This window comes from Podarcis muralis, chromosome 2 (genome assembly GCF_964188315.1).
Source record: "Podarcis muralis chromosome 2, rPodMur119.hap1.1, whole genome shotgun sequence".
Taxonomy (NCBI): domain Eukaryota; kingdom Metazoa; phylum Chordata; class Lepidosauria; order Squamata; family Lacertidae; genus Podarcis; species Podarcis muralis.
In genome coordinates, this window is record NC_135656.1 from 121,617,452 (window position 1) to 121,632,418 (window position 14,967).

Genomic DNA, 14,967 nt, shown 5'->3' on the forward strand with positions numbered 1-14,967 from the left:
AGCCAGCGCAGCACACGGAACGCCGTTTACCTTCCCGCTGGTAAGCGGTCCCTATTTATCTACTTGCACCCGGGGGTGCTTTCGAACTGCTAGGTTGGCAGGCGCTGGGACCGAGCGACAGGAGCACACACCGCCGCGGGGATTCGAACCGCCAACCTTTCGATCGGCAAGTCCTAGGCGCTGAGGCTTTAACCCACAGCGCCACCCGCTGGGAGCCAGTGTAGGTCTTTCAATGTGACTTCATACATTATTATTATTATTATTATTATTATTATTACGCCTCCCCATCCAGCTTGGTTTCCCTAGCCACTAGGGAACCTGAACCCTATGGAAATAGGGATGTCAAGGTTGCAGGTTCGATTCCCGCATGGGTCAGCTGCGTGGTCCTGCATCTTTCCGCAGGGCCTGCAAGACAGAGCTGTTCCGTCTGGCCTTTGGTTTGGACTCAGTCGGACCCTTATGTCTTCCCTCCCCTTACGGTTTTGATTTATGGGCTACTTTTAAAATGAGGCTGCTTTTTAAATTGCATTTTAACCTGCATTTTAAATTGGGTCCCCCCCCATTATGTTTCTATTGTAATTTTACCGGTGTTAGCCGCCCTGAGCCCGGCTCTGGCTGGGGAGGGCGGGGTATAAATAAAATGTATCATCATCATCATCACCACAGGGGGTTGGACTAGATGACCATTGGGTCCCTTCCAACTCTATGATTCTCTGATTCTATAAAGTCAAGAAACTGGGGCAGCTTGTGTAAATCCGGGACCATCCCTGGAAAATAGGGACACTTTGCATGATCTGCTTAGAAAGATAAATTCAAAACAGCAAGTTAATTGCACACTTGTGCAAAATCCAATCAAAACGATTTAGTTTAACTCAGAAAAACTGTGGTCCAACTTTTCCAAGCCTGATAAGTCATTACTAAGCAGAGGTGGAAGGTCCATATAGTTAAAGCCATGGTTTTCCCAGTAGTGATGTATGGAAGTGAGAGCTGGACTATAAAGAAGGCTGATCGCTGAAGAATTGATGCTTTTGAATTCTGGTGCTGGAGGAGACTCTTTAGAGTCCCATGGACTGCAAGAAGATCAAACCTCTTCATTCTGAAGGAAATCAGCCCTGAGTGCTCACTGGAAGGACAGATCCTGAAGCTGAGGCTCCAATACTTTGGCCACCTCATGAGAAGAGAAGACTCCCTGGAAAAGACCCTGATGTTGGGGAAGATGGAGGGCGCAAGGAGAAGGGGACGACAGAGGACGAGATGGCTGGACAGTGTTCTCGAAGCTACAAACATGAGTCTAACCAAACTGCAGGAGGCAGTGGAAGACAGGAGTGCCTGGCGTGCTCTGGTCCATGGGGTCACAAAGAGTCAGACACGACTAAACGACTAAACAACAACAAGCAGAGGTGGGAAATTTTAAGGCTTGCACGAGGGGAGGTGTTCCTGCTACTCAGTTCTCTTCCTGGGTGAAGGAACTGAGCTCTGGTTCTTAGAGAGGCAGGAAGTTGCCCATAGAAAGGGGGGGGCGAGACAGTATGGGGGGGAAGAGAGGCACCCCGCTCACAGCCTGAGAGGAGAAACGGGCTTGGTTAAGGAGGAGGCTGCAGAGGAGGAAAAAGGTGCAATAATTGGGGGTGATGGAGGAAATATTGCTTTTTTGCAGAGGAGGGGATGAGATAAGACCTTGGGCAAGGGGAAAGGATGCTTTCCTAGTAGGCAAGGATGCACATTGTGTGGGGATTGAGCCCCACTGCCTACACACTACTTTGGTGCTCCAGAGCTGGAGGGCTGTTAAGGAAATCCCTGGGGGGGGGCACATCTTTAAATTTGTTAAATGTTACAAATATTATGCATAAATGTATCCTTTCGACTTGACAGCTCAGGGAAGCTACCTAGCTTTTAACCATCATATAAAATCAACTCCTTTGCCAGTTTCCTCCATTTCAGCACTATTTTGCCCTTGGGGGAAAATGACTCTTCTCCCTGCCACCTCCCCAAGCACACCTCCTACCCCAGGAAGTGCCCAGAGGTAACAACTGCTGAGCTGATTGTTGGCCAAGGAAAGCCTAATCCCATCACCAGAATTGCCAAGGGGTCCAGACATGCAAAGGAAGTTCTATTGTACTTTGGGTGGTGGGACTTCAGAGGTGTTTGCCTAGGCTAATCTTATACCTGGGTCTTGCCCTGACATGTCTGCTTATGCTAATCTTGTGCCAAGGACTTGTCTGGACATGTTTGCCAAGGTTGAGCTAGTGTAACCCCTGTCTAGGTAAAGGTAAAGGGACCCCCGACCATTAGGTCCAGTCGTGACCGACTGGGGTTGCGGCACTCATCTCGCTTTACTGGCCCAGGGAGCCGGCATACAGCTTCTGGGTCATGTGGCCAGCATGACTAAGCCGCTTCTGGCGAACCAGAGCAGCGCACGGAAACGCCATTTACCTTCCCGCCGGAGTTGTACCTATTTATCTACTTGCACTTTGACGTGCTTTCAAACTGCTAGGTTGGCAGGAGCTGGGACCAAGCAACGGCAGCTCACCCCGTCGCGGGGATTCGAACCGCCAACCTTCTGATTGGCAAGTCCTAGGCTCTGTGGTTTAACCCACAGCACCACCCGCGTCCCTAACCCCTGCCTACCCCTCCCCTTTTGTGACATGTCAGTGATGTAGCAATGCTGTATCAATGATGCTGTATTCTGGGATATGGTGGGAAAGTTTTAAAAGTCCTTGTCACCCCATCCTCAGGATTCAAAAATATTCTTTGAACCTGTTGCGCAATAAACTTTGGTCTACAGCTATTTGCTCCGGTTGGTGGCTGGACTCCTTCCTTTATTCTGCAGGGACCGGCGGGCTCTGCCCGATGAGCTGGGTGACTGAGCAGCCTTGCACCTAGATTTTTCCTTAACAAGGGCGAAACACCTTTTGGATTTCGTAGCATTGCAAAGTTGGAAGGGGACCCCAAAGGTCATCTGTTCCAACCCATTGCAGTGCAGGAATTTCAGCTAAAGAAACTCAGTTAAAGCACCCTGGACCTTCTCTCTGCTGAAAGGTGGAGGATGGGGGCCCAGGGAGAGACTCTCAAATGTGGGGGAAAGCCTTTGTGTCCCCCCTGCTCCCTCTTTGAAACTGCAGCTAGATTGAGCTTTCCGAAACCTTTCTCTGCTGGCTTCATTATTTCCATTCTGCTTCCTTTCTCTTCTTCCTCCGCCTGCAATAATAATAATAATAATAATAATAATAATAATAATAATAATAATATATTATTTATACCCTGGGTGGCTTCCAACAAAATATTAAAATACAATAATGCATCAAACATTAAAAGCTTCCCTAAATGTGTGGAAGAGAGAGGAGAAAGCCGTCCCCTGAATGTATCACTTTTTCTCATCCTTCCTACAGTGGATTGGGAGTCTCTTAAGAGATTTTGGCAAATCCTGATGCAGATCAGGCCTTCCCACTCGGACTACTGCAATGAGCTCTACGTGGGGCTACTTTTGAAGGTGACTCAGAAACTACAACTAATCCAGAATGCGGCAGCTGAACTGGTGACTGGGAGCGGCCGCCAAGACCATATAACACTGGTCTTAAAGGATGTATATTGGCTCCCAGTAAGTTTCTGAGCACACTTCACAAAGTGTTGGTGCTGAGCTTTAAAGCCCTAAACAGCCTCGGCCCAGTATATCTGAAAGAGTGTCTCCACCCCCATCGCTCAACCCCAGACACTGAGGTCCTGCTCCGAGGGTCTTTTGCTGGTTCCCTCCCTGCGAGAAGTGAAGTTACAGGGAACCAGGCACAGGGCCTTCTCGGTGGTGGCACCCTCCCTGTGGAACGCCCTCCCTTCAGATGTCAAGGAGATAAAGAACTATACAACTTTTAGAAGACATCTGAAGGCAGCCTTGTATCAGGAAGTTTTTAATGTTTGATGCTTTATTATGTTTTATATATTCTGTAAGCCGCCCAGAATGGCTGGAGAAAACCAGTCAGATGGACAGGGTATAAAGAAAATTAGTAGTAGTAGTAGTAGTAGTAGTAGTAGTAGTAGTAGTAGTAACATCACCGTGAATCCACTGGATGACATTGCGGAAGAACGTTGCCTCAGGAGAGTGAGGAAAATTCTCAGGGATGATTCACACCCTGGCCGGCACTTTCTTGATCTCCTGCCCTCGGGCAGAAGATACAGAAGCATGATTGGTCGCACCAACAGGGTAAAGAACAGCTTCTATCTGTGGGCTGTTAGGCTGCTGAATGAAAAGATAACCACAGGGCAACTGACTTTCGGGTTTGGTGGGTGTGCGTCAGTAAACGAGGGGAATTAAGACTAAGAGAGCTGAGTGGGGGGAGCTCGTGTAATCTCACTGTATACAAGTTGTACAAGTGACAATAAAGTATTCCATTTCATTTTTTATTTCATCATCATCATCATCATTATTAGGAGCCAAAAGGTTTCCCCCACAGCCTCCCACAGGTGCAAAGTTGTCTTCAGCAGCTTTATAGTTTTTAAAGCAATGAAACCCAAATTTATATAAAAGATGACCTTCTTCCCTTGTTCCATCTCTCCCCCAGGTACTGGATAGCTTCTCCCTCTTTTGAAGTGCACCTGTGCATCGTGGCAACTGCTGTGAGAGTCCCAGAGGTGGCCCAGTTTATGTCTCTCCCTCCATCTAGCACAATGGCTTCAGAGGCACCACCCGAACCCCTTTTTCTTTGGGGAGGAGTAGAAAGAGCTTCCAAACAGCCGTCTCAGGTAAGGGAAAGATAACTGGGGTTACGCAAAGCAGGCAGTGCAGATGCTTCCCCCTGTCTTGAGCTGTGAAATATTTCACTTATTTACTTATTAAATGTGTGTACCGCCCGTCATCCGACGACCACGGGGCAGCTCACAACATAAAAATAGAAAACGAGAACACAGTGTCTCAGTAACTGTTAGTGAGTTGGTTCATCAGAGAGGCAACATGCATCACAGAGATGTCGTTAATGATGGCCTGTTGGAAGCAGAATGAGTTCAGTGATGTAACTTGCGCCCAAGAGACCCAGACATTCTTCAACTGCACTGCAAAGGCGGAAGCAGAACGCAAGGAAAAGCTTCGACAAGAATCTCTGGGCCAGTCGGGGAAACTTGGTTCAAAACAAATCAACCAATTACTGAAAAGGTTTCCAAATATCACACACAATTATTAAAGAGAATTGCTTCCCCCAGTATCTATAGAGACCAGGACTGGATTTTGAAGAAATTCGCTGCTTGTTGGTCTTGGGAATGGATGGGAAATCCTCTACTGCATTTCATACTGTTTTTTGGAATAAAACTTCCGTTGAGATAAGATGAAGACCTAAAGTTTCCTTGGATAGGAAGAGAAGCTACAGTAGTTATTTGTCCAGAAGAACTTTTGCTTGAAATGTTCTTCAATTAGCATCAATTTTGAGTCTTCAGTGAAATAAAATCTTTTGTGAAATCCTAAAAAAACACACACAAAAAAAACCTGTTTGAAAGTCTGCTATGTCAACTGAATCGCCTCTACATACTTGTTAAGACAAGTCTGAACTTTGCTCAAATCACGCTGGATCTGCTACAGAAAGGGTTGTTCTTCTGTACACTTGGTATCTCTTTAATAATGTCTCCCAGCAGCTTCCCCAGAATATTGGTTAAGCTAACTGGCCTATAATTTCCAGGATCCCCACTCCACACACACACACACACCCAAGATGTTGAAGAAACCATATTTTATTCTCTTTCTCCAGGGTTTGTCGAGCTTCCAAGCCCTCTTGACCTTTGAGGAGGTGGCTGTGTTTTTCACAGAGGAGGAGTGGGCTCTGCTGGATCCAGGCCAAAGAGCTCTGCACAAGGAAGTCATGGAGGAGAATTATGAGATGGTGGCCTCTCTAGGAAAACACCTTGTGTTTTATTTCCATGACTGCTAGGTGCTGGAAGGCTTGAAATCATTATTTGGGCACAGTTGGGAGGCTGTTATGGAGACGGGGGTCTGGATGTTTGGGGAGGCCCTTGATTTATATGCAGAAGATGCTAGAGCAGGGGTCAGCAAACTTTTTCAACACTCCACTCTCACCTTGTGGGGGGCCGGATTATGTTTTGGAAAAGAAAAAAAGAATGAATTCCTATGCCCCACAAATAACCCAGAGATGCATTTTAAAAGGACACATTCTACTCATGTAAAAACATGCTGATTCCCAGACCGTCTGCGGGCCGGACTGAGAAGGTGATTGGGCCGGATCCGGCCCCCAGGCCTTAGTTTGCCTACGCATGTGCTAGAGGGGTAAAGGATCAGGGAGCAACTGATAGGAAAGGCATTTCTCTGCCCAATATCCTGGAGATCCACTCCTAGTTTGAGTGGTCAGTGCTGGGCCTCGAAAGACAAAGAGTCTGACATGCAGCTTCCTGTAGCCTTAGAGGGTTTTTTGATCATTGAATGCCAACACTTAAAGTGTCTGCGCTTAACGTCTTATTTCGGCACCTTTCAACACCAACAAATTTAAGATCAAGACATCACTACATCATCCCTAGATACATTGTCGTATGTTACAGGGCAAACTGATTTGGGAAAACCTGTCAAGCCCTTTTTGTGAGTTGTATTTTTTAGGTCTGGAAAAGGTGGGATATATAAAAAAACTCCTTCCCAATTTATCCGTTGCATAACCAGTGCAAAAACATCTTTCAATCAACCTGCCCCACTCATTTTAATATATGAATTATAACTGAGTCATAAACTGGAAATTAAAATGAGGCTGCAATCCCACAATGCTCATTTGAATGTTGTCTCTGAAGAAGTGAAAAATACATTCTTTGGAGGGGGGACATGTTTACAATGGGAGCATTAACGTGCAATGTACCATTATTTCAATTTCAGAGGTGTGATATTAGAGATACCCTTTTCCTCCTGCTGCCCCATGAATCAATTGCAAATCCATTCTCACAACGCTGAAAAGTGTAATTTTTGGGGGATATACCACGGAATCACTTCTGGAGGAGAAGGAATGGCTCCAAGGGTGATTTTTTTAAAAATATTGTGTGATAAAATGAAGGAAAGCATTGGGGTTTGTTAAATTCTCCAGTATCATTTCCAAAAGGTAGATCACACTGAGCTTCAGATCCAGTGATCACATTTCCACAAGTGCCAGACTGATCCTGCTGTGACCACACAGCCCTGTCCTATCTGTGGCGCAGGAATTATAATATCAAAATTATCCCTCTTTTTTGGGGGCTTGAGGTCATAAGCCAGGGGTCTGCAACCTTTAAGACAAAAAGAGCCACTTGGACCCGTTTCCGAGGAAAAAAACTGGGAGCCGCAAAACCATTGCGACATTTAAAACAAATATATCTCCGGGGCCGCGATCTGACAGCAGGCGGGAAGGTGACGTCGGGGTGTGTGCGTGACTAACGTACGCACCGCCCCCATGCGATGTCACAGACAGTACAGTGCCCACCACAGTGGGGAGTGTCGGGGCGCACAATGCGCCTCCTCGCCTCGCTAGTATCCGCCCCGGAGCCGCAGCAAAGGTGTAAAAGAGCCACATGCGGCTCTGGAGCCGCGGGTTGCAGACCCCTGTCATAAGCAATGGCTCAATTTGGATTGGCTGAACAGTTTGAGTTCCAAAGTAACTAGTCTCTTCTGTTTCCTTTGCAGAATTGGACCTCAGTTCCTGTTGGGAAGAAGGAGGTCTGTTCATTCATGATCCCAAAGAAGTGGTGGTATCAATAGGTATCTTAGATGTCTTATGGGGCATTTTGGGGGAAGGATTTTCCCATTCCTGTATAATATCATCCAGGGCAGATAGACTCAGTGGGACTTAGAGGGGGATCAGACAAATTCATGGATGAGAAAGCGCCCAAAGGCTACTCATTATGATGACCATGTGCTTGATACCTCTGGAATCAGGACAACAACAGCAGAAGAAGACTGTTAGCTTCCTGCTCTGTGGGGACGCTATACTACAGTAGTGGCCAAACTTGGCCCTCCAGCTGTTTTGGGACAACAATTCCCATAATCTCTGGCCACTGGTCCTATTAACTAGGGATGATGGGAGTTGTAGTCCAAAAACAGCTGGAGGGCCAAGTTTGGCCACCACTGCTCTACTAGATAGGTTTTTGGCTTGATCCTGTGGGACTCTTCTTATAAAGATGTCTTCCAGCTTGCGGTTTCCCTTCCACATGTTGAGATATTCCCCATATTTAGAAATATGGCTTGGCTTCCACCATGCCTGTTCACAAATACCAGGTGGATCCTGCTAGATCTACAAGCCCTGCCCTATGCATTGGCAGAAGATCTAAGAACACGCCTTTCTCTGCCATTTTTTATCCCTTGAAATTCACACATTGAAATTCTTTCTCTGCCTCCCCCCCCCCCCCAGATGATTGGCAGAGCGATGGGAATTACAGGGACTCATCTGTGGTGTCTTCAGAAACAATTATGCATGAAGCAGGAAAAAATAAGTTCGAAACACATGAAGGAAACAAGTCAAAGAATGGGAGGAAGAAATCCTTGATTTTTCAGGGTATCAACGTCCAAGAACTCCTGATACTACAAGAAGATCCAAAAGACAAAAACAAGAAAACGTGTCCAGACTGTGGGAAAACGTTTAGATATGAATCGTATTTGAATAGGCATCGCAGAATCCATACAGGAGAGAAACCATTTAAATGCACTGAGTGTGGGAAGACCTTTATACGGCAATCTCACCTTATTCGTCATCAGAGAACACATACAGGTGAGAAGCCATTTCCATGCACAGAGTGCGGGAAGAGCTTCCGTTTCAGTAGTAGCCTTACTGAACATCAAAGAACCCACACAGGAGAAACGCCGTTTAAATGCAAGGAATGTGGGAAGCGTTTCAGGCACAGCAGTAGTCTTACCATACATCGAAGAACCCATACTGGTGAAAAGCCATTTCAGTGCATGGAATGTGGAAAGAGCTTCACCGACAGAAGTAGCCTTACTTCACATGAAAGAACCCACACAGGAGAGAAACCGTTCCAGTGCAGGGAGTGTGGAAAGAGCCTCAGACAGCACAACCACCTTATTAATCATCAGAGAATCCACACCGGGGAGAAACCGTTTAAATGCAAGGAGTGTGGAAAGAGCTTCATTCAGAATATTCACCTTACTTTGCACCAAATAACTCACAGGGGAGAAACCTTTTAATTGCATGGAGCAGTGGTTTTCAACCAGTGTGGCGTGGCACCCTGGGGTGCCTTGAATGAAGGTCAGGGGTGCTATGGGCAACACCTGCCTCTGTCCCTCTTTCCTTCCCTCTGTCCTCTCATGCCCTCTCACGTCTACCTCCCCAAGGCTCGCATGGCTGTTCATTACAGCAGCCATGGGTACAAGCTCTGCAGGCGAATGGTGCCTCTGGGGCTGGCTAGGGGGTGCTGGGTGCCAGGAGCTGAGGTGGCCTTGGGGTAAGCAAGCAAGCAGGAGACAGAGCCCAGTCCACCAGCCCTTGCTGTTGGGAATGAACAGACAAGTCCAAGGCCCGTGGGGGGGCAGTGTGATTTATCTTAACAGCCATGATGAAACAGACACATTTTCCTCCAGCACCATCTCACTCCAGAGCAGCCTGCTGAAATGGGTTTAATTCTGCCCAGTTTGTTGGGTTTGGTTCTCCTCCCCCCCTAATAAATTGGGGAAAATCCTTTGCCAATACAGTCATACCTCGTGTTAAGTTTGCTTCATGATACGTTTTTTCAGGTTGCGTCCCGCAGCGACCCAGAAGTACCGAAAAGGGTTACTTCTGGGTTTAGCTGCTCGCGCATGCGCAGACACGCAAAATGACGTCATGCGCAGAAGCGGCGAATCGCAATCCACACGTGTGCAGACACGCCGCTGTGGGTTGCGTTCAGCTCATGTTGCGAGTGGGCCTCCGGAACGGATCCCGTTTGCAACCAGAGGTACCACTGTATAAAAGATTCCATAGTTTGCGCTCTCCTCTTTCACCCTCATTAAGAGGTTCTTTAATTCCTCCTCACTTTCTGCCATCAATTTTGTGTCATCTGCATATCTGAGGTTGTTGATATTTCTTCCGGCAATCTTAATACCGGTTTAGGATTCATCCAGTCCAGCCTTTCACATGATGTATTCTGCATATAAGTTGAATAAGCAGGGAGACAATATACAGCCTTGTCGTACTCCTTTCCCAATTCTGAACCAATTCTGAACCCAGTTCTAACTACAGCTTCTTGTCCCACATAGAGATTTCTCAGGAGACAGATGAGGTGGTCAGGCACTCCCATTTCTTTAAAATAAACCAATAGTTTGCTGTGGCCCACACAGTCAAAGGCTTTTGCATAGTCTTAGGCATAGTCACAAAAACCAGAACTTGCCTGTTCCTGTTTTGTTAATGAAAGGTTATGAGTCATACTTGGTGCCACCAACAGGCTAGAAGCTAATGAGAAACAAATAAAAAATACAGTGGTACCTCGGGTTAAGTACTTAATTCATTCCGGAGGTCTGTTCTTAACCTGAGACTGTTCTAAACCTGAAGCACCACTTTAGCTAATGGGGTCGGAGCACGATTTCTGTTCTTATCCTGAAGTAAAGTTCTTAACCTGAGGTACTATTTCTGGGTTAGCGGAGTCTGTAACCTGAAGCGTATGTAAGATGAAGCGTATGTAACCCGAGGTACCACTGTAACGTAAAGATGAGAAACAAGAGATGGTGAAAGAGGATAATGGCAACACAGTTCTTCACCTCTGATATTGAGGATGGAGGAAGTTCATGAAATTCTAATTTGGGTTCAGATAGGCTCAAAAATATGCCACGGACATTTCCTAACATTTTGGAGAATACTGAGGCTTATTTCTGAGTCCATTCTTAGTAAATGCAAGAGCTCAGCCTGGTTCAGGGTCACTTGAGTGGTCCCAGGTGATATTTCACATTGTTGCCGTGGCGAACTGTGACATCATCTGCAGAGTGTTTATGAGGGAACAATGAACCTGGTTAGTATCTGTCATGTGAGTTGCAGGCTGTTCTATCTCTACTTGACCAGAAAGACAGGGAATGAGGATCCCCACAGCTCAGGATTCTTCCCCAGGATATGGTCCCAGCCCAGGATTAAAGCCAAAGGGGAGATATAGAGGAGTGGAGAACAGGTAGGAGAATCTGTTCCTGATCGTCCTGAGAGCACATCTGTCTGAGAGACCCAGCACCCAACCTTCCTCTTGGACCTAATGCATTTGCTAGACAGCAGCTAGGACCGGTCCTAGCCATAGCTGTCAACGTTTCCCTTTTTTAAAGGGAAATTCCCTTATTCCGAATAGGATTCCTCGCAAGAAAAGGGAAAAGTTGACAGCTATGGTCCTAGCAGAGTGAGACTTTTGGGCAGGTTGTCCGCAGCTCATTCAGTTGAATGAGCAGGAGGGTCCCCAAACACAGTAGGAATGGCATGCCACATTTTGAAGTAAATACACCCAGTGAAGTAATACCCAACTCTCAGAGTCCTTTTTAGGGATTCCTCTGAGTCCCAGCAGATTCGCTTATTTCAGAGTCCAACGGGTAGGACCCTAAGTCCCGACCGGAGGGAAGAGGGACCCTCCTTTTTACAGGATTCCTGTTGTCTATGTTTTTAAACGGTCTACTTTGGCAAGACTCACCACTTGGCTTCCTGCCCAGAATCCCTTTGGTCTCTGTGGGTCTACTCCATTCTTCCTATTCCTCCTTTACCTTTGGTTCCTTACTTGCCACAGATGTACCGATCTGCCCCCAACATTGGGTGGCAGTTCAGAGACCACGGGCGGCGGCAGCGTCTGCCCAGATGAACCCCATAGGTGCCCCCCCCCCCCGAAAGAATTAATTGTGGACCTAAATTTTTAAAAGAAATACAAGCAATAAATTCAGAACAAAATGCTGAGTTAATTGCAAATCAGGTGATAACAGATGAATGCAAGATACAAAAAGGAACTAGACAAGGATGCCTGCCATCACTGCAGTTGTTTATTCTGGTCTTCGAAGTACTTGCCGGATCAGTGGGACTATCTGAAAAAGAAAGAGCATTTTTGGCAATACATTCATTTTTATCACTGCTATTTTTCCTAGTAGGGAAAGGTTCATTCTGCTCCACATTTCTGAATTCCTTTTTATCTTAGACCACACTGGATTTATGCGACCTTGGAGCCAAAGAAGTAAGTAACTATACAACCTTTAAAAGACATCTAAAGGCAGCTCTGTATATGGATATAATAATAATAATAATAATAATAATAATAATAATAATAATAATAATAATAATAAAGAATAATGGTTTTTAATGTTTTTATATATATTGGAAACTGCCCAGAGTGGATTGGTAGGGTGTATGCCTGTATGCCTCATGAGAAGAGAAGACTCCCTGGAAAAGACCCTGATGTTGGGAAAGATGGAGGGCACTAGGAGAAGGGGACGACAGAGGATGAGATGGTTGGATAGTGTTCTCGAAGCTACAAACATGAGCCTGACCAAACTGCGGGAGGCAGTGGAATACAGGAGTGCCTGGCGTGCTCTGGTCCATGGGGTCACGAAGAGTCGGACACGACTAAACGATTAAACAACAACAACAACATGCCTGTATAATCCTGCCTGGATCTTGCAACCCAGCTGATAGGCTTTTTCAGTGCCCGTCAATAAATACAACTGGACTAGTAAACAGACACAACAGGGACTTCTCAGTGGTGGCTCCACAATTCCTGTACAGATAATGGCTGACCCTGCGTCTCACATATGTAAACAGCTTTGTCAATTTTTAAATTATTCTTTAATTTCAGGCTCAAAATTTTAATGATAAAAGCATAAATGAATGAACTAAGCAGTAGACATTTGCTTTTCTGTGGATTTTTGTATAAAACATTTAAGAGGGAAATGATTGTTTTTAAATCACATCCATTACGGAGTTGCAAGTATGTGTCTGAACTTGCGTGTCCAGCAGTCACGTGTAGTCATACACACATTGGATATTTTGCTAGAGTTATGATGTGCGTCGGTTTATGTGTTTGCCCGCAACCCCATGCCCACAAGAAGTAAAAGTAAAGAAGCAAAGGCGCTGTGGTCTAAACCACCAAGCCTCTTGGGTCTCAGCTATACAGCTGCAAATACAATGTTTTAAGTGCATTATACAAATGTGACACTAGATGGCGCTGGTGAGCTAATGGCAAACTCCATATTTTAAAAAACTATTTTTTGAAAAGCATTTTCATGGTGTCTTTTGTATATGTGTAGATTCAGACCTGGGCTTGCTGATTGCAAGGTCGGCGGTTCGAATCCGCACGACGGGGTGAGCTCCTGTTGCTTTGTGCCAGCTCCTGCCAACCTAGCAGTTTGAAAGCATACCAGTGCATGCAGATAAATAGGTACCACTATGGCGGGAAGGTAAATGGCATTTCCGTGTGCTCTGGCACTCATCACAGTGTCCTGTTGTGCAAGAAGCAGTTTGGTCCTGCTGGCCACAAGACCAGGAAAGCTTTCTGCGGACAAACACCAGCTCCCTCAAGTCTGAAAAGTAAGATAAGTGCTGCACCCCATAGTCTAATTCGACTGGATTAATCATCCAGGGGTCCTTTACCTTTATCCACAAGAAGTTATTACACAAAAGCAATAAAGAAAGCTTGGTCTGTTATACGAAATGAAAATGACAGAATACAGTGGTACCTTGGTTTAAGAACAGTCCTGTTTACGAACGATTTGGTTTACGAACTCCGCAAAACCGCAAATAGTGTCCCCATTTGCGAACTTTTACCTCGTTCCAAGCGCCTGCCAACCAAGAACACTGCTAGGTTGGCAGGCGCTGGGACCGAACAACGGGAGCGCACCCCGCCGCGGGGATTCGAACCGCCAACCTTTTGTTCGGCAAGCCCTAGGCGCTGAGGCTTTTACCCACAGCGCCACCCGCGTCCCTGCCAACCTAGCAGTTCGAAAGCACCCCCAGGTGCAAGTAGATAAATAGGGACCGCTTACTAGCGGGAAGGTAAACGGCGTTTCCGTGTGCGGCTCTGGCTCGCCAGAGCAGCGATGTCACGCTGGCCACATGACCCGGAAGTGTCTGCGGACAGCGCTGGCCCCCGGCCTCTTGAGTGAGATGGGCGCACAACCCTAGAGTCTGTCAAGACTGGCCCGTACGGGCAGGGGTACCTTTACCTTTATATATACACACACACACACACACACACACACACACATATATATATACACACACACACACACACACACACACACATATATATATATATACACACACACACACACACACACACATATATACACACAGACAAACACATATATATATATATATACACACACACACACACACATATATATATATATATATACACACACACACATTATATATATATATATATTTGCTTTCGTAGATTTTCACGGGTATAGGTATGCAGGTTTTGGTGTCCTCGGGTGTCTTCCCGTGTAAAAGTTGGGGTGTCTAGGCGACGTTTCGACGAGGTCTCACTCGTCATCTTCAGGCTGGTGCTTTCGGCTTCTTGTTACTGGAACAGAGCAGGATCTCAGTGTTTGAGTTCCTATAAATACTGTTGAGGGGTGTGGTGTATAGCCTCCAATGTTCTGGGCCGAGAGGAAGTTCCCAGGCTAGTGTGCCTTTTCTTCTTTTGTTCCTTAGTTGCTTGAGGGATATCTTGAGTGATTTCTTGAGTGATATCCTGAGTACCACTTAGGTGGGTCATTAGGTGTGGATTAGTTGCTAAAGCCTTTGTGTCTTGACCTCTTGAACTTTGTGAAGAGTTTTTCTGAGAAGATGGCTGTAGTTGTGCTCTGGCTTGGCTTCGTGTATAGGGGCGAGCTGTGGTTTTGTGGCCTGTGCCAGCCAGATCTGTGTAGGGATTGCAGGGGGGTGCAGCATCCGGAGGTGCCATCATGGTTTGGCTACTGGATGGTGTCTGTAATTTATCTGTGGAGAGGGTCTGGGTTTGGGTCTGGTGTGGTTGATTGGTGATGGCGTTCTGTGTGCCTCTGGATCTGGTGTCAGTTTT

The 14,967-nt window shown here is 46.2% G+C and overlaps 2 protein-coding genes across 3 annotated transcripts in view; both read left to right on the forward strand.

Moving 5' to 3' along the window:
• The window catches only part of LOC114592597 (uncharacterized), a 29,901-nt gene extending 20,239 nt beyond the window's left edge, over positions 1-9,662 (forward strand). The window contains 2 exon segments of the mRNA XM_077923457.1: positions 8,565-9,126; positions 9,128-9,662. Coding sequence (XP_077779583.1) covers positions 8,565-9,126; positions 9,128-9,197 — 632 coding nt within the window. The 3' untranslated portion in view covers positions 9,198-9,662.
• LOC114592747 (zinc finger protein 132-like) lies at positions 1,537-5,959 on the forward strand. 2 transcript variants are annotated; one of them, XM_077923417.1, is made up of 3 exons: positions 3,389-3,598; positions 4,554-4,734; positions 5,727-5,959. In XM_077923417.1, exons 1-3 carry the CDS (start codon positions 3,582-3,584, stop codon positions 5,904-5,906), a joined length of 378 nt encoding a protein of 125 aa, XP_077779543.1. In that variant the 5' UTR covers positions 3,389-3,581; the 3' UTR covers positions 5,907-5,959. The 2 variants fall into 2 exon arrangements, 1 of the variants encoding a protein (XP_077779543.1); XR_013391652.1 differs by lacking the exons at positions 3,389-3,598; positions 5,727-5,959 and adding an exon at positions 1,537-1,613 and having other exon boundaries at positions 4,554-4,671.
• Positions 9,663-14,967: the final 5,305 nt, after the last annotated feature.

Bases quoted from the DNA above. Each gene is read 5' to 3' on its own strand.
- LOC114592747 (XM_077923417.1), top strand. The intron at 4,735-5,726 runs GTAAGGGAAAGA...CTCTTTCTCCAG, and splicing joins CTTCCAAACAGCCGTCTCAG to GGTTTGTCGAGCTTCCAAGC.